The sequence below is a fragment of the Triticum dicoccoides genome, chromosome 2A (genome assembly GCF_002162155.2).
Source record: "Triticum dicoccoides isolate Atlit2015 ecotype Zavitan chromosome 2A, WEW_v2.0, whole genome shotgun sequence".
NCBI lineage: Eukaryota > Viridiplantae > Streptophyta > Magnoliopsida > Poales > Poaceae > Triticum > Triticum dicoccoides.
This window is the reverse complement of record NC_041382.1, coordinates 203200247-203225994: the sequence shown is the minus strand read 5'-3', so window position 1 is coordinate 203225994 and position 25748 is coordinate 203200247. Positions and strand designations below refer to the sequence as shown.

At 44.1% G+C, this 25748-nt stretch overlaps 1 protein-coding gene across 1 annotated transcript; it reads right to left on the bottom strand.

Annotated features, from left to right (window-relative positions):
• Positions 1 to 1994: 1994 nt before the first annotated feature.
• Positions 1995 to 7615, bottom strand: LOC119354205 (universal stress protein PHOS32-like). The gene is made up of 3 exons (XM_037620908.1): positions 6687 to 7615; positions 3777 to 3818; positions 1995 to 2222 (listed from the first exon to the last, which is right to left on the bottom strand). Exons 1-2 carry the CDS (start codon positions 7450 to 7452, stop codon positions 3811 to 3813), a joined length of 774 nt encoding a protein of 257 aa, XP_037476805.1. The 5' UTR covers positions 7453 to 7615; the 3' UTR covers positions 1995 to 2222; positions 3777 to 3810.
• Positions 7616 to 25748: the final 18133 nt, after the last annotated feature.

The following is a 25748-nucleotide window of genomic DNA, read 5'->3' as shown; positions in this document are numbered from 1 at the left end:
CAACAGAGAACGTGTTACTATTGTCTTTGCGGTTGTCGTCGTCGTTTTCTTTCTCCTCCATGATCTCCATTATGGTCGTCATTGTCATGGACCAAACAGGGACCAAACGAGGACCAAGCTATGGGTGTGGTATTTTCCTTTGCCCTCTCGTATGCCTTTTCTCTCTGAATTCCCAGAGAAAATTGTAGGACGAGCCTGCCTGCACTGCTCGTGCTTTCCTCGTCAGTGTCGATGATGTAAAAATATTATGACAGTAGAACCATTGTCACCAGAGTTGCGTTGATTCTAATATAACCAACCAATTATGAATTCGTCTCTAGGCGCGACAACAGAAGCACAGGAAGCCACATGGCGTGATGGAACAAGCGGAATGCGTCCCAAATTATTATCTTAATGAAGGAGCCCATGCTGACAACGTGCTGTCTGACCATCCATAATTAGTCAAAATACTTACAGGGCAGGTGGGTGACATGAACTCTGATTCGCCCCCGAAAAGGGGTGGAGAATGTGAAACGTCAATTATTCTGTTACACAAAGTGCAAGTTGAGCTGGAGACGAGCGGCTTGGAATGGATCATGATCGCTCATAAGCAGAAAGGAATCTAACAAAGCTTTTAAACATATCTGAACAACAAAGAATAATGACGAGCTCCTCACCTAATAAACACGCACTGCTCACAGAATTGCAGCAAGAGCATTCATTCGTCTCCTTCTCATATAGTCCTTGCATTTTTTGCTTCACTGGATATCTAAAACGCAGGAATAGGAAAATTCATATAAAGATAACACACGTCTAGGTTTTAGACATGACGTGGTTTTGTTAGGATCTTCATGCAAATAACATGATAAAGGTTCCAGAGTTCAAAAAAGAAAACATGGTAAAGGTTCCACACACAAAAGAGAGGCGATGCCAGCATCGCAGCACATCCAAGCTGGACTGATTACCATGAGAAGAACTCCAAACCGGCCAACCAAACAACGCCAATCCAGACTAAAAGGCTGCAATAAACTAATCCAGACCTGTCATAATTGCAGCAAACGACACCATACCAGTACTTTCCGTATATATATTTATTTACGTGCCAAAAGGTTATCAGAATAAGAGAACATTCTAGAGCCCAGTTTCATACGAATACTTCCAGCATATTTACGTGCCAAAAGGCCATCTGAATTATTAGAAGAAATGGTTATCTGAATAACAGAAGATTCTAGAGCCCAGTTGCCGCGTTCTAACTCTGAACAAATCATACTTTTAAGTGATGCAACTCTTTTTCTAGTAGAATGGATCACAGCAATGCAGTCGCCAGCTTTTTGAGCATTTGGCCTGGCTGACGGGAAGCAACCGTGGCGGTACAAGACATTCAGTGCTGTGCTAGATCCAATGACGATGGCCCTTTTATAAATAATAAATTTTGGTCCTTCGCACTTTCTCAGGGCTTTCTCATTGAAAATGGCATGTTGAAAAAAAAGGGCCATACGGAGAATGATACTACTAAAACTTAAGCAATCTCTAACAGAAACATCCATCTGTTCTTAAAGATACGCATTAAGAAAATTCTGGATGTTCTTCAAAAGATACGATAAGCATGAGAATTACTAGGCTTCTTCCTCACACTACTCCACCGGTGGTGACACCGTCCATCGTCACAGCCACATCCCTTCCTCCCCTTCGGCTTCGGCAGTGACACCACATCGCCACCTCCAGCGAGGTCTTCATGAGCCCACATCCCCAGCTCAAGCTCAGGCGCTGCCTAATCTAAGGGAGGGGTCAAAACTCAAAACGGAAGCACCCCAACCCAACCGGGGAACCCTCTTCCTCCCACTCGACAGCAAGCTGCAATAAGCCACAGCATCCCCACTTTTCATGAGGTCCTGTGGCAACTCCCCGATAACATTCCAGACTCGAGCTCAATGTTCGGCGCTGTCTCCTCCCCACAAAATCGGTTGAATCGAAGATAACTTTCAGTTGCAATATGTTTAGCAAAACCGAGTAAGTATAGCAGGCAATCATGTGGTTCTCTAAGTAGTCAAACTGTCTCATCAGCAACATATAATTTGATATCCAAAGAAGCACAAAAGTTCTAGAGAACAAATGTTCACCAAATACAACAGAGTGGAAGCACAGATCGACATGAACAGTAAAGTCTAACAAACAGCTAATGTGCTCAGCAGAAACCACGAGGTAGCACTCAGCCAACAGTCGACTGCTAGAACCTTTACATGCTGTCAAACAAAAAGACAGAGTTAGAGGCTGAACCGAAACACTGAGGACTTATTTCAGCTAGGTATTCCCTCTGTAAACTAATATAAGACCCTAGCTCATATGAGCTTGGTGAACAGTAAAATCCGAAAAAATTGAAAACAAATTCAAAAATTTCTGATTTTTTTATGGTAGCATTTGACAAATGTTTTACATGCTTGCAAAATTTCATCACAAAATAACATTCATGGACGACTTAGCGGAAAAAAAACGATGCTCTAAAAAAGTCATTTCTGGAGAGCTGATTCTGTTTTTTTTGCCACAACTTCCACGAATGTCATTTCATGATGAAACTTTGCAAGCATTGGAAACATCTGTAAAATGTTACCACAAAAAATCAGAATATTTTGATTTTTTTTTGGATTTTACTGTTCACTCGAGCTCATATGAGCTCGAGCTGAGAATGGCACTTTCGCTTTTAGATCACTATTTTAGTTATCTAAAAGGTCTTATATTAGTTTACAGAGGTAGTCCATCGTAAACAAGATTTTTAGTGGTTGTCAGTCTGAATGCAAAATCCTACTCCAAAAGTTTACTTCCACGAAATTCCAGTATATTGGAGGCGGATCCTTTAGAACAATGTCACACTGGAGTTAAGGTAAGGTGGACTCTTTAACAATGGTCAACGGGGAGGGGAAAACGAACAACCAAGGGAGCTAAGTCAGAGATATGACCTTATGAAACACATCCACTTTTAGCTGAAGGTTAGGATTCTTTAGAGGTAGTATCAAAGGCTGGTGCCACTGGGTTCTTCAACCTCGATTTCAACCTAATAAGTATATAATGTCCTCCAGACCCACCTCGGATTTTCCAGAGCCTTGGAGGATGAAACGACCATGTGGGCCATTGACACAATGTTATGCGGGCTAAGCAATCCACATGGAAGGACCAGTAGTTCCTAGCTGGCCCTTAAGCAAATAGCACCCCATACTTCTTTCTTAGTGATAGGATCCGTTCTCCTTACTTAGGAAACTTATCTTTAAGTTACAGAGTTCCCCTTTAGCTGGTCTTAAGCCAGGTAGAGATAGGACATCTGGTTTGTTATTTACATAGGATATTCCTGAGCTCAGCTACAACCTATAAAACAAAATGTACTCTCTCCATAAACAAATATAAGACGTTCTAACTCTTTTCTGATTCAGATGTATATAAACGAATTTTAGTGTATTTGTTCACTCATTTCAGTCCGTATGTGGTCCATATTGAAATATCTAAAACGTCTTATATTTATTTACTGAGGAAGTACATCTTAAAGAACAAAATAGTAAGACATGAATATGTGTCCTTGCAAACTTTTGTGCAAGAGATGCATTTTGTTTCCTATGCAAATAAAGAAGGGACAAGGATGACAGGTTAAAACGAAACTATATTTGCATGATGTCTTCATTTTGTACAGGTTGCAAGATAGAACATCGTAACAAACGGGCATGCGAATTACTCCCGAGAGCGCGAAAATTTACCCTAAAGCGACTAGCCGATCATACAAAACAAACTGAAACATTTAATTCTATGCTCACCTGGATCCAACAGGACATCGATGCATAGATCCAATCAAGTATCTGCATAAATAACACCAGTATGTATTAGCTCAACTGATAACCCAGAACCTTGACAAGATACATGCCAATGCATCTTATAATTACAGCCACCAGAAAAATCACAAATAAGGAAAAAAGCTCAAAGTTAGTGAAATTCAAGTGCATTTTCAGTTTCGCTGCCATAATTCACAAGGAAACAGATGCCTAACATTGATCACGACTTGTTGTTATAGAAAAATGGTAGCAGTTATTAAAAAAGGCATAATAATCTTAAATGTTAGCTAGTCCCCTTAATAATCACAAGTTCATGCATAAACTCCTTGATTTTGAACAGCATTAAAATATGCTCAACTAGTGCCAAGGTATTTAGGGAAATGCACTTATGTGAAGCCCTGCGACATTCTTTACATCGGAGGCACAACAAATAGGCCAGTTTTGTCAAAGTATACGTTAATGGTAATGGTAATTAAACAATCACAACTTGCAATCTGGGATGAACTATAGTTTCTCTATTAACAAAAGCACACTGGTTGAAGCACATAATGAATACCAACGAGAATGGATCAAACAGTAACATAACCCAGTAACTTCTAAGTATACTTTTCCCAAACAATGCCCTTGGTTAGCAACCGATTTCAAAAGTAAAACAGTGTGTCTAGGATGAAACAGTGCCTTCATATTCCGAAGTCAGATACTCTAGGATCAAAAGGCATCAAGTGGAGCTACGGAATAAAGTGGGATCAATCAATCCAGACCAACCTTTTAACTATACTTTCCCCAGACAAATGACAATACCCTCGATTACCAATAGTTTTCAAAACTGAAATTGTGTGTCTAGGGTGGCCTGCCTACATTCCCTAAGAACTGACTATTATTAAAGAAGGCTTGTTGCTAATTTTTCTATAGTACGATTCAAATTTATACAATTACAATCTACTCCCGCTGTAAAGAAATATAAGGGTGTTTAGTGATCTAAACGCCCTTATATTTCTTTACAGAGGGAGTACTAATCAATGCCCCAGGAACTTCTTAGTACAATTACAATCTACTAATCAATGCCCCAGCATCTTCCTTTTCTCTTCCCCTCCCATCCTCTTCCCGGAAAATTTTGGAGTGAGATCGAAGCGAAATCCTAATGGAATAGTGGAATAGTAACCATGCATAGAACAAATTAAGCACCAGAAAGGAGGACTTAGTTTGGAGTTGGGACATAGGCTCCATATGAATGATAAGCCACAGCTGAGCTGAGATAGGTTCTGGGCTTATATGTGGCATAGATAGTCATGTAGAAGCTGCTTGTTAGCCTGTAATTGGCACGTGACACTCGTACTGGTGTCAATACAGGAGGCCAAGGAAAATATATGCTTTATCAGCGACGGCCACAAGGCAAAGCCTGAATCTCCATCATTGACAAGGTGAGAGGAGGCCAGAAGAGAGAGCCAAGCATTAATCCATTGCTAAGCACAAGAATAAAGGAGGCGAGGATGAGTAGTACTCCTAACCAACCAGGCAAAGGCAGGAATGGCACTTGGCAGGTGCTGCCAGTGTCCAACAGCTGTAGCCAGGTTGGGAGAAATGTAATGTTAGAGCTGGGTTGTCAGTGGTGCTCACAGCCTTGGTCCTAGACTTGTGATATAACTATTTTGTTTCTATTAACGCATCAAGATGCAAAGCATTTGTGTTTGAGAGAGAAAGAATCCCAACCAGCAAGCTTTATTTTTATCTAAGCCCAACAAGCCGGGTATGCAGGCCTTAATAAATATAACACTAAACTAATTCAAATGTAAATCAAAGCAAATATGTACTACAAAATGATCAATCAGGTAAGCAACAAACATACATACTAATCAACAGATAATAGCCTTTCTGTCCATGCTGAAAATGACGGCAAATACAATTTCTGATTGTAGTGTGTATACATATGCCCAATGTGTCGTACCAATAACACAAGCTTATTAGCCCATGTATGACCACTAATAACACAAGCTTATTAGTCCATCAACGTGGTAAGTTCAAATCGAACAGTAGACTTGGATGAAGTTACAAACTATGCAAGAATAGCAATTGATAGGCATTAAAACTAGGAGTTTTGTCAGTTTTGTCACTAGTTGTGTCACACTACTCAATTTTGCCACTAAAAGTTTCAACTACTCAAAAATGACATCCTTCCATTAAGCGTGTGCTAAAAAATGCCACTCGACACCATTACCATTCGGTCAAAGGCCATTGACCAGGGTGAAGTGACCAAAATACCCATGGACACTACTTGCCACCGCTCCCCTAAAACTTCTAGGTCCTAATTGTCAGCACAAAGAGAATTAAATTAGAAGAAAAAATAACGACACGTGGGGATTCGGTCACCCGCGCGGCCGCGCATGAAGCTATTTTGCTTCTAATTTCATTCTCTGTGTACTGGAAACTAGGACCTACAGGTTACAGTGACTTGTAGAGGGAACACTGACAAGTGGGGTCCAGGGGTATTTTGGTCACTTCACCCCGGTCGATGTCTTTGACCAAATGGTAATGGTGCCGAGTGGCATTTGTGAGCACACGCTTAACAAAAGGATGACATTTTGTTATTAGTTGAACCTTCTAGTGGCAAATTGAGTAGAGTGACACAACTAGTGGCAAAACTGATAAAAACCCTCATATGTTACCGTGTGGATCAGACATAGGTATTCGGTTAAAAACTTACACTAGGGAAGTGCAATCCGCATAAACCTTACAAATCCTATAGTCAAGCTCAGTATAAGTGTATAACTAGCATTTAGCTAGACATATGGTAGCCTAAGTTCGCAACTATACCTATTGAAGTTGTCGAACATATCGAATTTGACTTGAATTTCGGTGGTTAGTCAAAGACGGAGGTAAAAGTATAGAAACAATTACCCTTGTGCTCCTCAGCGGCGTCATGGTACTCAGCATCCTCCTCTGGCACAGGGTGCAGCACGTCGTCTGCACCAACCGCCGCCTCCATCGTAGTGGCAGACTCCCCGCCCTCTGCTACAGCATCATCAGGGGAACGCACCACCACCACGGGGCAAATACAGTGGTGGACGCAGTAATCACTCACACTCCCGAGCCTTCCCTTGCTGGCCCGCCGCGCCGCACCAAACCCCTTGCTCCCCATGATCACGGCGCTAAGCCCTAGCCTCTCCACCTCGAGGCAGAGTCTCTCCTTCATGTCGTGATCCTTGACGATGTGGATCTTGTAGGGGATCTTGGCCTCCTCGAGTGGCTTGGCCAGGTCGTCGGCCTTGGAAGCGGTGAGGGCGTCGAAGTCCTCCTCCATCTTGCGCGCGGCGACCTCAGCGTCGTCCTCGGGGGATGTGGGGGTGACGGAGCCCCAATCGGCGCCGTAGAGGACATTGGTGGAGCGGACGTGCAGGAGGATGACGGCGTCCCCGGGCCGGAGGTAGTTGGCGACGGCCCAGCTTACGGCGTAGGCGGACTCGTCTGACAGATCGACGGCGATGGCGATGCGGCGGTGGGCGGAGCCCAGTGGGGCGGCTGCGGCGGCGTTGGTGAAGAAGACGCCCGGGGAGTCGGGCTGGAGCGAGGCCGGCGGAGGGGGGCGCGGGGTCGGCGCCTTCACCCGCGGCGGCGGCGCCACCAGCGGCGGGAGGTCGACGGGGGGGTTCGTCGGGGCCTGCATCGCGGTGATGGTCGGGATCTCCGCTGCACGGTGCTCGTGAGGCTAGGGTTCTCGCCTTTGCTTGGAAGTATAGTGGGGAAGGGGGAGAAGCTGCTGGAAGAAACGGAAGACTTGGAGGATGCGAGGAACACAAAGCGTCAAGTGGAAGTCGAAGGGGATAAACATGTCAGAGACGGCGAGCGACGACACGTCCACAACTTGACGGTTTGGACTGATATAGATGATGTATTTTACATTTTCAAAAGAAAAAATTATGTATTTTACATCATTATTTTTTTTTTGCGGCGAGACATCATTAAATTGTGATTGAAGTAAAATATACTCTCTCTGAAAAATAATAATATAAGGCCTTTTAAATCACCTATTGTTATTTTTTACAAAAAGCGTTTTTTTACATCATCAGAAATATCCAACTCCAACATGATGTAAAATGGGATAGTTGCACGGCTGCCGCTCCAACAAATGTGTAAAATAGGCATGCCGCACGGCAATAGATCCACATTTTTGTTTCCTCCAAATGCATATGAATTTGACAAAAGTACAGAATATGACAAACTTTGCAACATCATCACACACATAATCCGAAATGGAAGCAACCTTCTTTCTCGCCGGCTCTTCCATTCCGGTGGCGGCCGCGGGACATGGGGCTGCAAATCCGTTGCGCCGATTTGGGGGAGGCATGGCGGCGGCGGTGGAGAGAACAACATGAGACGTGGAGGTGGCATGGTAAGATAGGGTGGAGTGGCGGTGGCGGCCGCGGGGTCGGGAAGACATCCATCGGGTCTTGTCGTGGCTGGCGGGTAGTGGGAGGTGGGAAGGCAGGTAGGCGGTTGATGACCCACAAATATAGGGGATCAATCGTAGTCTTTTTGATAAGTAAGAGTGTCGAACCCAACGAGGAGCAGAAGAAAATGATAAGCAGTTTTCAATAAGTTATTGTCTGCAAGCACTAAAATTATCAATAACAGATAGTTTGATAGCAAGATAATTTGTTATGAGCAACAAGTAGTAATGATAACAAAGGTGCAGTAAGGTAGTCCAATCCTTTTGTAGCAAAGGTCGGGTTGAAATGGTCTCTTATAATAAGCAAAGCATTCTCAAGGACATGTGGGAATTTTATCTAGTCACTTTCATCATGTTTATTTGATTCACGTTCGTTAATTTGATAATTTGATATACGGGTGGCCCGGTGTTTGGCTGTTGTTCTTACTTGAACAAGCCTTCCATTTATGATTAATATCTCTCGCAAGCATCCGTAACAACGAAAGAAGAATTAAGATAAATCTAACCATAGCATGAAACATACGGATCCAAATTAGCCTCTTATGGAATAGAACATATTTCTCCCTTAGTGGTTTTGGTGATTGATGACAATGCTTTTGCGGACTAATCGTGTGCATTGAGCATTTTAGATAATCTATCATATGGCAATTACAAAGACAATGATTTTCCTTCGTTTCATTTTCGGTGGATTTGAGTTGTAGGAACATCATACTATTAAGATGGGGTCTGCTTCGGAAAGGTTGGGTGGAATTAACACGTACGCAATCCCACTGCACCCTCCTTCCTTCCTTGCATTTGAGCTTGGCCTTCCCTTGTGCTTGGGCTTTTCAGAGCATTCTAAGCGGTAGTACCCGCTCTGCTCAGTGGTAGTACCGCTCTGCCGCAGTTCAGTGCGGCCCTCATTTTCGCTTGTTGTTTAGTTTCTGTAAATGGGCGGTAGTAGAGCAGCAGTTCAACGCGGTAGTACCGCTCCATCGGTACTGCAGCTCTGACTTCGACTCTACTACCGCAGAGCGGCAGTTCAACGCGGTAGTACCGCTCCAGCGGTACTGCGGCTCTGACTTCGACTCTACTACCGCAGGTTTACTAGGCATACTACAGCTAAGTGGAAGTACCACTCCAGCGGTGCGGTAGTACCGCTCCGACGGAACTACCGCTGTCCAGTACCGCATGGAGTACCGCTTATTATTTGCCTTCTGGATAGCTCGGTCCCTCGAGCGGAAGTAGAGTGGTAGTTGTTAGCGGTAGTGCCGCCTCGGGGTGCTGCCGCCCTGCCTTTCTCTTCTACCGCTGGTTCCGGTTGCTATTTAACACCAAGCGGAAGTACCACTGAGGGGAGCGGTAGTATCGCTCCGACGGCACTACCGCCTCCCTGATCTGCTCTGTTGAACATAGCGACTAGAACTTCCGTGCCAGCGGAAGTACCGCTCGCCTGAGCGGTACTACCGCTTGTGCACGGGTTGTGGGTGCATAACGGTTGGATTTATTTTCCCACTATATAAGGGAGTCATCTTCTCCAAGTTGACTTGCCTCTTCCTCCCCCAAGCTCGATTGTTGCTCACAAGCTCATTCTTGCTCGATCTCTCTCTCCTAGCCAATCAAACTTGTTGATTCTTCAATGATTGCTTGAGAAGGCCTAGATCTACACTTCCACCAAGAGAAATTTGATTCCCCTCACTATTCCTTTGCGGATCTTGTTACTCTGGGGTGTTTGAGCACCCTAGACAGTTGAGGTCCCCTCGGAGCCACATTCCATTACAGTGAAGCTTCGTGGTGGTGTTGGGAGCCTCCAATTCGGTTGTGGAGAGAGCCCCAACCTCGTTTGTAAAGGTCTGGTTGCTGCCTTCAAGAGCACCACTAGTGGAATCACGACATCTCGCATTGTGTGAGGGCGTGAGGAGAATACGGTGGCCCTAGTAGCTTCTCGGGGAGCATTGTGTCTCCACACCGCTCCAACAGAGACGTACTTCCTCTCAAACGGAAGGAACTTCAATAACACATCCTCATCTCCCCCGACTCCACTCGTGGTTATCTCTTACCTTTACTTTGTGCAAGCTTTACTTGTGTTGTATATCTTGCTTGCTTGCGTGGTTATTGTTGTTAGCATCATATAGGTTGCTCACCTAGTTGCATATCTAGACAACCTATTTGTTGCTTAACCTAATTTGCTAAGAAAAGCTAAAAATTGGTAGTTGCCTATTCACCCCCCCTCTAGTCAACCATATTGATCCTTTCAATTGGTATCAGAGCCTCGTCTCTTTATTAAGGGTTTCACCACCCGAAGAGTATGGTTAGCAACGGGGATGGGATGAGGAAGTACCCAAGGCCGTGGAGTTGAACTCGGTCACCCGAGACGACTTAATTAAGCTATGGCTTCACTTAAGACGTCTATGACGGTCAAGGTCAAGTCCATACTTAAAGAACTTCTTGAGGGTTTGAAATCCTCTCCCGATCCATTGTGTGTGGTTAATCCCGCCGCTTCGGAGTCAGGGGCCAATTTCGGCAAGGAAGCGGCTAAAGGTACTCATACCTCTTCCCCTCATGGTAAGAATGGGATGGGAACCTATGCCTCGGTTCCCCCTCCCCTGGTCTATGGAGGACTGGTCCCTACACCGCATATTAACAACCTTGGTCCTCCTCCTAAGATTGTGAAGGGTGATTTCACTAATTGGGTTTTTCGTATCAAGTCTCATTTGAATCACAGCTCAACAAATCTTTGGAGAATCACCGAGCAAAGGCTTCTACCCGCATGATCCAAACAACCTCACTCCAAGAGAAGAGGCGGACAATCAATACAATCACTATGCACTGTTCATCTTTTAGTCTACAATGCCTCTCGAAGATCTATCTCACTTTCGTCACTTCTCCCGTGCAAAGGATTGTTGGGAACATATCATATATTTGTACAAGGGGAGCTCAAGCATTCAACGGTCCAACTTTGAGGTGGTACTTGATGAGGCCGATGAGTTTGTGATGAATGAAGATGAGGATCCTCGTGATCTCTATCGAAGATTGACAACTCTTGTGGTCGCTCTTCAAGATCATGGGAGCAAGGATATAGATGATAGTTGGATCAAGCACAAGTTTCTCAAGGCCGTCATGCCATTCAACAAGGCCATGTCCTCCATGATCCGTCAAAGGCCGAACTTCCACACCTTATCTTCAAGTGAGGTGTTGAATGAGTTTATTGCCATGAACATCATGAATAAGACTGCCGACAACGCTCTAGCTCGTGTCCAACGGTCAAACAATGCCTCCCTCAACATTGCTCTAAAGGCCAAGGCAATTCCCAAAGAAGAAGAGAGTTACCCCGAAGACACCAAATATGCTTACCACGAGCACATGGCTCTTGCGTCAAGGCAATTTTGGGGCAACAAGAGAAACTTAAGGCCCAACTTCTCCAAGAAAAAGTTGAGTGCCTCGAAGGGCAAGCAACAGGTGAGAACTTGCTACAATTGTGGCAATTTGAGTCACTTTGTGGTGGATTGCCCCTATGACAAGAGGGAAGACAATGGTGGCAAGCTTATCCGCAAGGACAAGGCCAAGTCCTTCCCAAACAAGAACAACTTCACCAAAAAAGTGCCTCAAAAGGGGCTGGTGGCACAAGAAGAGTACCTCTCCAATGATGATGAAGAAGATACAAGTGGTGAAGGAATGGCAACGGCCACCGTGGCCATTGCCACCTCTTCCCCAACCAAGGTATCTCTCTTCAATGCCCCCAACGAGAACCTCATTGCCAAGTGCCTCATGGCCAAAGGTACCAACAAGGTAACCTCCAACATCGAAACTTCCATCACTAATATTCCTTCCATGTTGGATTGTGTGGATAATCATGTGGAGGCAAAGGTGGAAGAGAATGAATTTGATAAGTTCTTGAGTAATCTAAGAGGTGAGACCAAGAAGCACTTTGTTGATCTCTTGGAGCAACTTGGTGAGGCCAATGATATCATTGAGTCTCATGAGAACACCACCTCTAAATTTAAAGGGCATAGTCGTGACTGTGCCGATGAAATTGTGGATTTATCCATTGCTCTTGAGGAAGAGCGAGGTCTTCGTTTGGCTCTTGAGGAGTCACACAATGTTGACCTTGCTAAATTACAAAAGGATCTTAATCGTGCTATTGTTCTTACTCGTGTGCTTAAATCTGAGAAGGTTGCCCTTGGGGTTGGCCATGATAGACTCAAGGAAGAGTTTGACATACTCGACAAGGCTCACAAGGTCTTAAAGGGTGTTCATGTCTCTCTAAAGGAGTCTCATGATCAACTTCAAAGTGAAACTAACCAAGGATATTACCACATGTCCTCTTTTGTTTTAATTGATATCACCCATGCTACTAATCCTTGTTGTGAGCATGTGCATCTTGTGGAGGAGAATGCCAGGTTGAAGAGCAACTTGAGGAGGGCCTTGTGACTTGCATACAAGGTGAGAAGAATCTCAATGACCTTTTGAGCAATCAAAAGGAAGTTGTGGCTAAGGAAGGAGTTGGGTTTACATCCAAGTCAAAGAAGAAGAAGAACAAGATCAAGCAACCTCTCCCGCTGAAGGAAGCCTTTGTCAAGGCAGGGGGAGGGTGCTCATGAGAAGAAGAAGGACAAGGAAGTGGGCGGTAATGCCAAGAAGGGCAAGACCACTCCTCCCAACAAAGCCGGTGATTTTAACCCTTCATATGTTTTATGTCGTGCTAGTGGTGGGCATGTTTATGCCAAATTTGCTGGTTCTTCTTATGAGTACATTAAGTGGTCTATTTGGGTTCCTAAGACACTTGTTGCTAACATCAAAGGACCCATTAAAAATGGGTACCTAAATCCAAGCATTAATCTTAGGAGTTTGCTTCTGGTGGGGTGTCATGGTTGCTCGATAGTGGTGCAACAAATCATATGTTCGGAAGCAAGGACTTGGTGGTGGACGTGCAAGCAATTCCATCTATGCCCCCCATGTCCAATTCGGTGATGCCTCAACTTCTAAGGTATTGGGTCTTGGCAAGGTGGTCATCTCTCAAGATTTATCTATTGTGAAGGTCATGCTTGTCGAGTCCCTTGCATACTATTTACCTTCCGTTCGTCAACTTGCACTCATGGGATTTGCAACATTCTTTGATCTTGATACTATGGCCCTTTTGTGGAGCAAGACTCTTAAAGTAGCCTTTGTTGGGCATGTCGAGAACGGTCTCTATGTGGTTAACTTTTCAAAGAGACCCACTAAGACTGTGATGTGCCTAATGGCTAAAGTTTATGTGGGATAGCTTTGGCATCGCCGACTATCCCATGTCAATATGAGATCTTTGCAAAGCCTTCTCAAAGGGGGTCACGTTCGTGGACCAACAAATGTGAGTTTTGCCAAAGATCATGCTTGCAGTGCTTTTATTGAGGGAAAGCTACATGAGACGGCTCACCGACCCACAACTATCATCTACTCGAAGAGGCCCTTGGAGCCCATTCACATGGATCTCTTTGGTCCTCCATCCTTTGATAGTCTTGGGGGAAGAAAATATTGCTTGGTTATTGTGGATGATTACTCAAGATACACATGTGTATACTTCTTCAAGAGGAAGAGTGAGACCCAACAAACCGTCATCGACTTTGCAAATGAAGCTCAATGATAACATGATGCAAAGATATTGATGATTAGAAGTGACAATGGCACCGAGTTCAAGAACTACACCTTGGATGAGTTTCTTAGTGATGAGGGTATTGAAGGAAATATGCCCTAGAGGCAATAATAAAGTTATTATTTATTTCCTTATATCATGATAAATGTTTATTATTCATGTTAGAATTGTATTAACCGGAAACATAATACATGTGTGAATACATAGACAAACAGAGTGTCACTAGTATGCCTCTATTTGACTAGCTCGTTGATCAAAGATGGTTATGTTTCCTAAACATAGACATGAGTTGTCATTTGATTAACGGGATCACATCATTAGGAGAATGATGTGATTGACTTGACCCATTCTGTTAGCATAGCACTTGATCGTTTAGTTTGTTGCTATTGCTTTCTTCATGACTTATACATGTTCCTATGACTATGAGATTATGCAACTCCCGTTTACGGGAGGAACACTTTGTGTGCTACCAAATGTCACAACGTAACTGGGTGATTATAAAGGTGCTCTACAGGTGTCTCCGAAGGTACTTGTTGGGTTGGCGTATTTTGAGATTAGGATTTGTCACTCCAATTGTCGGAGAGGTATCTCTGGGCCCACTCAGTAATGCACATCACTATAAGCCTTGCAAGCATTGCAACTAATGAGTTAGTTGCGGGATGATGTATTACGGAACGAGTAAAGAGACTTGCAGGTAACAAGATTGAACTAGGTATTGAGATACCGACGATCGAATCTCGGGCAAGCAACATACCGATGACAAAGGGAACAACGTATGTTGTTATGCGGTCTGACCGATAAAGATCTTCGTAGAATATGTAGGAGCCAATATGGGCATCCAGGTCCTGCTATTGGTTATTGACAAGAGAGGTGTCTCGGTCATGTCTACATAGTTCTCAAACCCGTAGGGTCCGCACGCTTAACGTTCGTTGACGATATAGTACTATGAGTTATGTATGTTGGTGACCGAATGTTGTTCGGAGTTTTGGATGAGATCACAGATATGACGAGGAACTCTGGAATGGTCCGGAAGTAAAGATTGATATGTGGATAGTAGTGTTTGATCTCCGGAAGGGGTTCCGGATGTTTCCCGAAATGTTTGGGCACGAGAACACTTTATCTGGGCCAAAGGGGAAAGACCACGAGGCTTTTGGAAAGTGCAAAAGGAAGTTTTGCGGAGACCAGAGGCTGGACGCCAGGAACCCTGGCGTCTAGGGGGTAGACGCCGGGAACCCTGGCGTCTAGCCCTGGAGTCCGAGAAGGACTCTTGCCTTTCGGGTGAAACCGACTTTGAGAAGGCTTTTACTCCAAGTTTCGACCCCAGGGATCAACATATAAATAGAGGGGTAGGGCTAGCACCAAAGACACATCAAGAAGCACCAAGCCGTGTGCTGGCAACCCCGTCCCCTCTAGTTTATCCTCCGTCATAGTTTTCGTAGTGCTTAGGTGAAGCCCTACGGAGATTGTTCTTCACCAACACCGTCACCACGCCGTCGTGCTGCCGGAACTCATCTACTACTTCGCCCCTCTTGCTGGATCGAGAAGGCGAGGACGTCACTGAGCCGAACGTGTGCAGAACTCGGAGGTGCCGTGCTTTCGGTACTTTGATCGGTCGGACGTGAAGACGTACGACTACATCAACCACATTGATATAACGCTTCTGCGAACGGTCTACGAGGGTACGTAGACAACACTCTCCCCTCTCGTTGCTATGCATCACCATGATCTTGTGTGTGCGTAGGATTTTTTTTGAAATTACTACGTTCCCCAACAGTGGCATCCGAGCCTAGGTTTTATGCATTGATGTTGTGCACGAGTAGAACACAAGTGAGTTGTGGGCGATATAAGTCATACTGCTTACCAGCATGTCATACTTTGGTTCGGCGGTATTGTTGGATGAAGCGGCCTGGACCGACATTACGCGTACGCTTACGCGAGACTGGTTCTACCGACGTGCTTTGCACACAGGTGGCTGGCGGGTGTCAGTTTCTCCAATTTTAGTTGAACCAAGTGTGGCTATGCCCGGTCCTTGCAAAGGTTAAAACATCACCAACTTGACAAACTATCATTGTGGTTTTGATGCGTAGGTAAGAACGGTTCTTGCTTAAGCCTGTAGCAGCCACGTAAAACTTGCAACAACAAAGTAGAGGATGTCTAACTTGTTTTTGCAGGGCATGTTGTGATGTGATATGGTCAAGACATGATGCTAAATTTTATTGTATGAGATGATCATGTTTTGTAACCGAGTTATCGGCAACTGGCAGGAGCCATATGGTTGTCGCTTTATTGTATGGAATGCAATTGCGCTGTAATGCTTTACTTTATCACTAAGTGGTAGCGATAGTCGTGGAAGCATAAGATTGGCGAGACGACAACGATGCTACGATGGAGATCAAGGGCGTCGCGCCGGTGACGATAGTGATCATGAAGGTGCTTTGGAGATGGAGATCACAAGCACAAGATGATGATGGCCATATCATATCACTTATATTGATTGCATGTGATGTTTATCTTTTATGCATCTTATCTTGCTTTAATTGACGGTAGCATTATAAGATGATCTCTCACTAAATTTCAAGATAAAGGTGTTCTCCCTGAGTATGCACCGTTTCCAAAGTTCATCGTGCCCATACACCACGTGATGATCGGGTGTGATAAGCTCTACGTCCATCTACAACGGGTGCAAGCCAGTTTTTGCACACGCAGAATACTTAGGTTAAACTTGACGAGCCTAGCATATGCAGATATGGCCTCGGAACACTGAGACCGAAAGGTCGAGCGTGAATCATATAGTAGATATGATCAACATATTGATGTTCACCATTGAAAGCTACTCCATTTCACGTGATGATCGATTATGGTTTAGTTGATTTGGATCACGTGATCACTTAGAAGATTAGAGGGATGTCTTTCTAAGTGGGAGTTCTTAAGTAATATGATTAATTGAACTTTAATTTATCACGAACTTAGTCCTGGTAGTATTAGCATATCTATGTTGTAGATCAATAGCTCGCGTTTAGCTCCCCTGTTTTATTTTTGATTTGTTCCTAGAGAAAACTAAGTTGAAAGATGCTAGTAGCAATGATGCAGATTGGATCCGTGATCTTAGGTTTATCCTCATTGCTGCACAGAAGAAATATGTCTTTGATGCACCGCTAGGTGACAAACCTATTGCAGGAACAGATGCAGATGTTATGAACATTTGGCTAGCTCAATATGATGACTACTTGATAGTTTAGTGCACCATGCTTAAACGGCTTATAATCGGGACTTCAAAGACGTTTTGAACGTCATGGACCATATGAGATGTTCCAGGAGTTGAAGTTAATATTTCAAGCAAATACCCGAGTTGAGAGATATGAAGTCTCCAACAAGTTCTATAGCTAAAAGATGGACGAGAATAGCTCAAGCAGTGCGCATGTGCTCAGACTGTCTGGGTACTACAATCGCTTGAATCAAGTGGGAGTTAATCTTCCAGATAAAATAGTGATTGACAGATAAAATAGTGATTGACAGAATTCTCTAGTCACCATCACCGAGTTAGTAGAACTTCGTGATGAACTATGATATGCAAGGGATAACGGAAACGATTACCAAGCTCTTCGTAATGCTGAAATCGACGAAGGTAGAAATCAAGAAAAATATCAAGTGTTGATGGTAGACAAGACCACTAGTTTCAAGAAAAGGGCAAAGGGAAAAAGGGGAACTTCAAGAAGAACGGCAAGCAAGTTGCTGTTCAAGTGAATAAGCCCAAGTCTGGTCCTAAGCCTGAGACTAAGTGCTTCTACTGCAAAGGGACTGGTCACTGGAAGCGGAACTGCCCCAAGTATTTGGCGGATAAGAAGGATGGCAAAGTGAATAAAGGTATATTTGATATACAGATTATTGACGTGTATTTTACTAGTGTTCATAGCAACCCCTCGGTATTTGATACTGGTTCAGTTGCTAAGAGTAGTAACTCGAAACAGGAGTTGCAGAATGAACATAGACTAGTTAAGGGTGAAGTGACGATGTGTGTTAGAAGTGGTTCCAAGATTGATATGGTCATCATCGCACACTCCCTATACTTTTGGGATTAGTGTTGAACCTAAATAAGTGTTATTTGGTGTTTGCGTTGAGCATGAATATGATTTGATCATGTTTATTGCAATACGGTTATTCATTTAAGTAAGAGAATAAATTGTTGTTCCGTTTACATGAATAAAACCTTATATGGTTACACACCCAATGAAAATGATTCGTTGGATCTCGATCGTAGTAATACACATATTCATAATATTGAAACCAAAAGATGCAAAGTTAATAATGATGGTGCAATTTATTTGTGGCACTGCCGTTTAGGTCATATTTGTGTAAAGCGCATGAAGAAATTACATGCCGATGGGCTTTTGGAATCACTTGATTATGAATCAGTTGATGCTTGTGAACCATGCCTCAAGGGCAAGATGACTAAGACTCCGTTCTTCGGAACAATGGAGCGAGCAACTGACTTATTGGAAATAATACATACTGATGTATGTGGTCCGATGAGTGTTAAGGCTCACGACAAGTATCGTTATTTTCTGACCTTCACAGATGATTTGAGCGGATATGGGTATATCTACTTAATGAAACACAAGTCCAAAACATTTGAAAAGTTCAAAGAATTTCAGAGTGAAGTGGAGAATCATCGTAACAAGAAAATAAAAGTTTCTACGATATGATCGCAGAGGTAAAATATTTGAGTTAAGAGTTTGGCCTTCAGTTAAAACAATGTGAAATAGTTTCACTACTCACGCCACCTGGAACACCACAGTTTAATGGTGTGTCCGAATGTCATAACCGTACTTTATTAGATATGGTGCGATCTATGATGTCTCTTACCGATCTACCACTATCGTTTTTTGGGTTATGCATTAGAGATAGCTGCATTCACGTTAAATAGGGCACCATCTAAATCCGTTGAGATGACACCGTATGAACTATGGTTTGGCAAGAAACCTAAGCTGTCGTTTCTTAAAGTTTGAGGTTCCAATGCTTATGTGAAAAAGTTTCAACCTGATAAGCTCTAACCCAAATCGGAGAAGTGCATCTTCATAGGATACCCAGAAGAAAATGTTGGGTACACCTTCTATCACAGATCCGAAGGCAATATATTCGTTGCTTTGAATGGATCCTTTCTGGAAAAGGAATTTTTCTCGAAAGAAGTGAGTGGGAGGAAAGTAGAACTTGATGAGGTAACTGTACCTGCTCCCTTATTGGAAAGTAGTTCATCACAGAAATCTGTTCCTGTGACTACTACACCAATTAGTGAGGAAGCTAATGATGATGATCATGTAACTTCAGATCAAGTTACTACCGAACCTCGTAGGTAAACCAGAGTGAGATCCGCACCAGAGTGGTACGGTAATCCTGTTTTGGAGGTCATGTTACTTGACCATGACAAACCTACGAACTACGAGGAAGCGATGATGAGCCCAGATTCCGCGAAATTGCTTGAGGCCATGAAATCTGAGATGAGATCCATGTATGAGAACAAAGTATGGACATTGATTGACTTGCCCATTGATCAGCAAGTCATAAAAAATAAATGGATCTTCAAGAGGAAGACGGACGGTGATAGTAGTGTTACTATCTACAAAGCTAGAATTGTCGCAAAAGGTTTTCGACAAGTTCAAGGTGTTGACTACGATGAGAGTTTCTCACTCATATCTATGCTTAAGTCTGTCCGAATCATGTTAGCGATTGCCGCATTTTATGAAATCTGGCAAATGGATAAACAAAACTGCATGGATTTATTAAAGAAGAGTTGTATATGATGCAACAAGAAAGTTTTGTCAATCCTAAAGGTGCTAACAAAATATGCAAGCTCCAGCGATCCATCTATGGACTGGTGCAAGCATCTCGGAGTTGGAATATACGCTTTGATAAGTTGATCAAAGCATATAGTTTTATACAGACTTGCGGCGAAGCCTATATTTACAAGAAAGTGAGTGGGAGCACTACAACATTTCTGATAACTATATGTGAATGACATATTGTTGATCGGAGATAATGTAGAATTATTCTGCAAAGCATAAAGGAATGTTTGAAAGGAGCTTTTCAAAGAAAGACCTCGGTGAAGCTGCTTACATATTGAGCATCAAGATCTATAGAGATAGATCAAGACGCTTGATAAGTTTTTCAATGAGTACATACCTTGACAAGATTTTGAAGTAGTTCAAAATGGAACAGTCAAAGAAGGAGTTCTTGCCTGTGTTACAAAGGTGTGAGATTGAGTAAGACTCAAAACCCGACCACGGCAGAAGATAGAGAGAGAATGAAAGTCATTCCCTATGCCTCAGCCATAGGTTCTATAAAGTATGCCATGCTGTGTACCAGACATATTGTATACCCTGCCCCGAGTTTGGCAAGGGAGTACAATAGTGATCTAGGAGTAGATCACTGGACATTGGTCAAAATTATCCTTAGCGGAATAAGGATATGTTTCTCGATTATGGAGGTGACAAGAGGTTCGTCGTAAAGGGTTACGTCGATGCAAGTTTTGACACTGATCCAGATGACTCTAAGTCTCAATCTGGATACATATTGAAAGTGGGAGCAATTATCTAGAGTAGCTCCATGCAGAGCATTGTTGACATAGAAATTTGCAAAATACTTATGGATCTGAATGTGGCAGACTCGTTGACTAAACTTCTCTCACAAGCAAAACATGATCACACCTCAGTACTCTTTGGGTGTTAATCACATAGCGATGTGAACTAGATTATTGACTCTAGTAAACCCTTTAGGTGTTGGTCACATGTCGATGTGAACTATGGGTGTTAATCACATGGTGATGTGAACTATCGATGTTAAATCACATGGCGATGTGATCTAGATTATTGACTCTAGTGCAAGTGGGAGACTGAAGGAAATATGCCCTAGAGGCAATAATAAAGTTATTATTTATTTCCTTATATCATGTTAAATGTTTATTATTCATGCTAGAATTGTATTAACCGAAAACATAATACATGTGTGAATACATAGACAAACAGAGTGTCACTAGTATGCCTCTATTTGACTAGCTCGTTGATCAAAGATGGTTATGTTTCCTAACCATAAACACGAGTTGTCATTTGATTAACGGGATCACATCATTAGGAGAATGATGTGATTGACTTGACCCATTCCGTTAGCATAGCACTTGATCATTTAGTTTGTTGCTATTGCTTTCTTCATGACTTATACATGTTCCTATGACTATGAGATTATGCAACTCCCGTTTACCGGAGGAACACTTTGTGTGCTACCAAACATCACAACGTAACTGGGTGATTATAAAGGTGCTCTACAGGTGTCTCCGAAGGTACTTGTTGGGTTGGCATATTTCAAGATTAGGATTTGTCACTCCGATTGTCGGAGAGGTATCTCTGGGCCCACTCGGTAATGCACATCACTCTAAGCCTTGCAAGCATTGCAACTAATGAGTTAGTTGCGGGATGATGTATTACGGAACAAGTAAAGAGACTTGCCGTTAACGAGATTGAACTAGGTATTGAGATACCGACGATCGAATCTCGGGCAAGTAACATACCGATGACAAAGGGAACAACGTATGTTGTATGCGGTCTGACCGATAAAGATCTTCGTAGAATATGTAGGAGCCAATATGGGCATCCAGATCCCGCTATTGGTTATTGACAAGAGAGGTGTCTCGGTCATGTCTACATAGTTCTCGAACCCGTAGGGTCCGCACGCTTAACGTTCGTTGACGATATAGTACTATGAGTTATGTATGTTGGTGACCGAATGTTGTTCGGAGTTTTGGATGAGATCACAGATATGACGAGGAACTCCGGAATGGTCCGGAAGTAAAGATTGATATGTGGATAGTAGTGTTTGATCTCCGGAAGGGGTTCCGGATGTTTCCCGAAATGTTTGGGCACGAGAACACTTTATCTGGGCCAAAGGGGAAAGCCCACGAGGCTTTTGGAAAGTGCAAAAGGAAGTTTTGCGGAGACCAGAGGCTAGACGCCAGGAACCCTGGCGTCTAGGGGGTAGACACCGGGAACCCTGGCGTCTAGCCCTGGAGTCCGAGAAGGACTCTTGCCTTTCAGGTGAAACCGACTTTGAGGAGGCTTTTACTCCAAGTTTCGACCCCAGGGCTCAACATATAAATAGAGGGGTAGGGCTAGCACCAAAGACACATCAAGAAACACCAATCCGTGTGCCGGCAACCCCGCCCCCTCTAGTTTATCCTCCGTCATAGTTTTCGTAGTGCTTAGGTGAAGCCCTGCGGAGATTGTTCTTCACCAACACCGTCACCACGCCGTCGTGCTGCCGGAACTCATCTACTACTTCGCCCCTCTTGCTAGATCGAGAAGGCGAGGATGTCATCGAGCCGAACGTGTGCAGAACTCGGAGGTGTCGTGCTTTTGGTACTTGGATCGGTCGGACGTGAAGACGTACGACTACATCAACCGCGTTGATATAACGCTTCCGCGAACGGTCTATGAGGGTACGTAGACAACACTCTCCCCTCTCGTTGCTATGCATCACCATGATCTTGCGTGTGCGTAGGAATTTTTTTGGAAATTACTACGTTCCCCAACAGGGATCAGGCACCAATATGTCACACCATATACCCCCTCAACAAAATGGTGTTGCAGAGAGGAAGAACTGGACATTGATGGATGCAGCAAGGACCATGATGGTGGAATTTAAATCTCCGTACAAATTTTGGGCCGAAGCCATCAACACCGCATGTCATGCATCCAATCGGCTCTATCTCCACAAAGGCTTGAACAAGACTAGATATGAGATACTTACCGGTAACAAGCCCAACCTAAAGTACTTTTGGGTGTTCGGGTGTAAGTGTTTCATTCTCAAGAAAGGTGTTTTTTGTCTAAATTTGAACCTAGAGTTCAAGAGGGCATATTTGTTGGTTATGGCACAAACTCTCATGCTTACCGTGTTCTCAACAAGTCCAATGGACTCATTGAGTTGACGTGTAACGTGGAGTTTGATGAAAATAATGGCTCCCAAGTGGATCAAAGTGGTCTTTGTGATGTAGGTGATGAAATTACTCCTCAAGCCATAAGAAGAATGGGGATTGGTCAAATACTCCCCATTAAGGAACCCCTTGTGGCCGAAGGAGAAGGACAATGCTCTACTCAAGTGGAGCCATCACCGACGCTAGACCCACACGCTTCCGAAGAACAAAGTGAAGGCCCTCAACCTAATGAACAATATCAATGGCAAGATCTACCTCGGGAAGATGGTAATGCACCAAATGATGCCCAAGATCAATTTCATGACTCCGAGCAAGCTCAAGATCAAGCGTAAGCTTAAGATCAAGAGCAAACTCAAGACGGTGCTCAATATGATCAAGATGAATCCTCTCAAATACCTATTGAGGAACTTTTGGAGCATCGTGCCGCCAAGGTGGCTTCCAAGCTCGAGCGTCAACAACATGTCATGGATAATGCTTGGAAGCTTGAGGAAAGGTGTAACTACTCATAAACAATTATCAAACTTTTGTGAGCATCACGCGTTTGTTTCGTGTGTTGAACCCCAAAAGGTACATGAGGCACTCGATGACGCGGATTGGCTTGAGGCCATGCATGATGAACTCAACAACTTCAAGCACAACAAAGTTTGGGATTAGTTCCAAGGCCAGCGAAGGACCACAATGTCATTGGAACCAAATGGATCTTCAAGAACAAGCAAGATGCGAATAGTGTGGTTGTTCAAAACAAGGAAAGATTGGTGGCACAAGGCTACTCCCAAGTTGAGGGTATCGACTACGGTGAAACCTTTGCCCCTGTTGCTCGTATTGAATCTATTTGCATGTTACTTCATATGCATCCACTACTGCAGGATGCTGCTAACGCGACACTACGATCAGAGACCCTTTGACAAAACTGTGTGTGATGCAATAATCACAAACGGCGGTGTAAAAGAACCGCCAAAAAAGGTGCAAAACGTTTGCGATGCCGGAGCCATCAAACATGGTTCAGATTTTATTTGTGTGTGCGATGCAGGGCATACGATTCAGTTCAATGAACTGTTTGCGATGAGGAGGAACAAAAGAAACGGGCAGCCAGATGAAGGCGTGTGCGATATACAACATACGGTTCACTCAGATGAACTATTTTGATGAGGAGGAACAATAGAAACGAGCAGCTAGATAAAGGTGTGTGCGATTGAGGGCATACGCTTCAGAAGGATTAACTGTTTACGATTAGGCAACAGAACAAAACGGGTCAGCCAGATCAAAGTGTCTGCGATTATTAGCAAAAAAGTGTTTGCGATTGATGGCATACACTTCACACGGATGAACTGTTTGCGATTAGCCACAACAATATAGATCAACATGTGTGCGCTAGACGGGCACACACATCCTAATTAAAGAAGCATGTGCGATGGTAATAACGAGCGCGCACGGTTGTTGGAACAAGACGTGTGCGGACATTGCCTATTGCGGTGCACCCTATGGTGTAAACACCATGTACGCGGCTGAGAAGGCGTACGTGCCCACGTTACGCCTTCCAGGAATAGTGCCACACTTATAACTGTTAGTAAATTTTGAGCCTGCGTCGCGTCACATTTCAAATTGCAAACCTGTTCACACCGATCAAAACCTAAACGGTTTCCCACTTAGGAGCATATTAGTACTCGGTTATAAATACTACTACTCCAAGATGACTGCACATTCCTCCTCAACTCCTCATCCACAAAAACAAACAAGTCATTCATCATCGTTCCCTTGCGTCTGCCATGGCCAGCGTGAATTCTGGGTCGAGGGATTGCCACCAGGGAGATGCGAGCATGGAAGCGGAAGCACGTGAGATGTCCCGCCTCACCGCGAACGCAGCCGGCATGTCCCGCCGTGCGGCCGTAGCAGCACAAAGGTCCTGTCGCGCCACCAAGGCAGCACGGAGGTCCCGCCGTGCTGTCGATGCAGTAGACTGGTCCGGCCGCGTCGCAGAAACAGAAGAGATGTCCCACCGCGCCGCGGCAGACTGGGAAAATGTCTCGCGGGCAGGCGAGGACTCTTACAGGCGCATGCATGCGATCATCCATAGCCAGATGGATCGGATCTCCGGCTGGGCGAGGTTGCAGGACGACATGAAAGACTCTTTTGAACAGGCTACCAGCGTCATCCGACAACTAAATGAGAGCAATGTGAAGCTCCAGGCCGAGGGCGACCTGCTGAGGGCGAAGATCGTCGGAAGTGTGGAGCAGCAGGAGGAGACCACTGCCTTGTTGAAGAGGACCAACTCATTGTTGAGAAACTTATGGACGAGAATGCCATGCTGTGCATCGAGCGTAGAAGGCTGGTGGAGGAATCCGTGGATGCTCTCAAGCAACATCTTGAGGACAAGAAAGAGCTCATCGCCGCTCGCCGCGGAGACTAGTTCCCGCGGCCTGTAGCAATGCATCAAAAAAGTAGAGATCAACGAGCCAGATCGTTGTCTTCCTTCTTCTTTTGCCCTCGTGTATTTCGGTCGTTGCCGCATGTGGCTTTTTTTAATTATGTTCCTAAATATGTAAGACAATTATTATCCACAGTTATCGCCCTTATATTCATCATGTTTGCTATAAGTCATAGTCGATGCTATATAGGTCCGTCAGATCTCACATCAAGATCCGTGCAAAACTTTCTTTTCGGATTTTCATTTTTCTCTCTTAAATCTCAGTCCAGTGAGACATATAGCCAAGCCGTATAACAGGGGCTCGGACGCCATTAATGGAGACATTGGGAGGGAGGTGCGCGGTGGGTAGCAGTCAAAGGGCTCTCCTCCCGATGAGCACGCGTAGGGGTCTGATCGCACGCCTCACGTACTCAAATAGCTACCCCGCACGACACCTCCTAGCCAATAAAAAAAGGGGACGCGTGGCGGCATGTAATCGGTAAGTAGAATGCCCACAGTCTCAA

Bases quoted from the DNA above. Each gene is read 5' to 3' on its own strand.
- LOC119354205 (XM_037620908.1), bottom strand. From the start codon at position 7,452: ATGCAGGCCCCGACGAACCCCCCCGTCGACCTCCCGCCGCTGGTGGCG.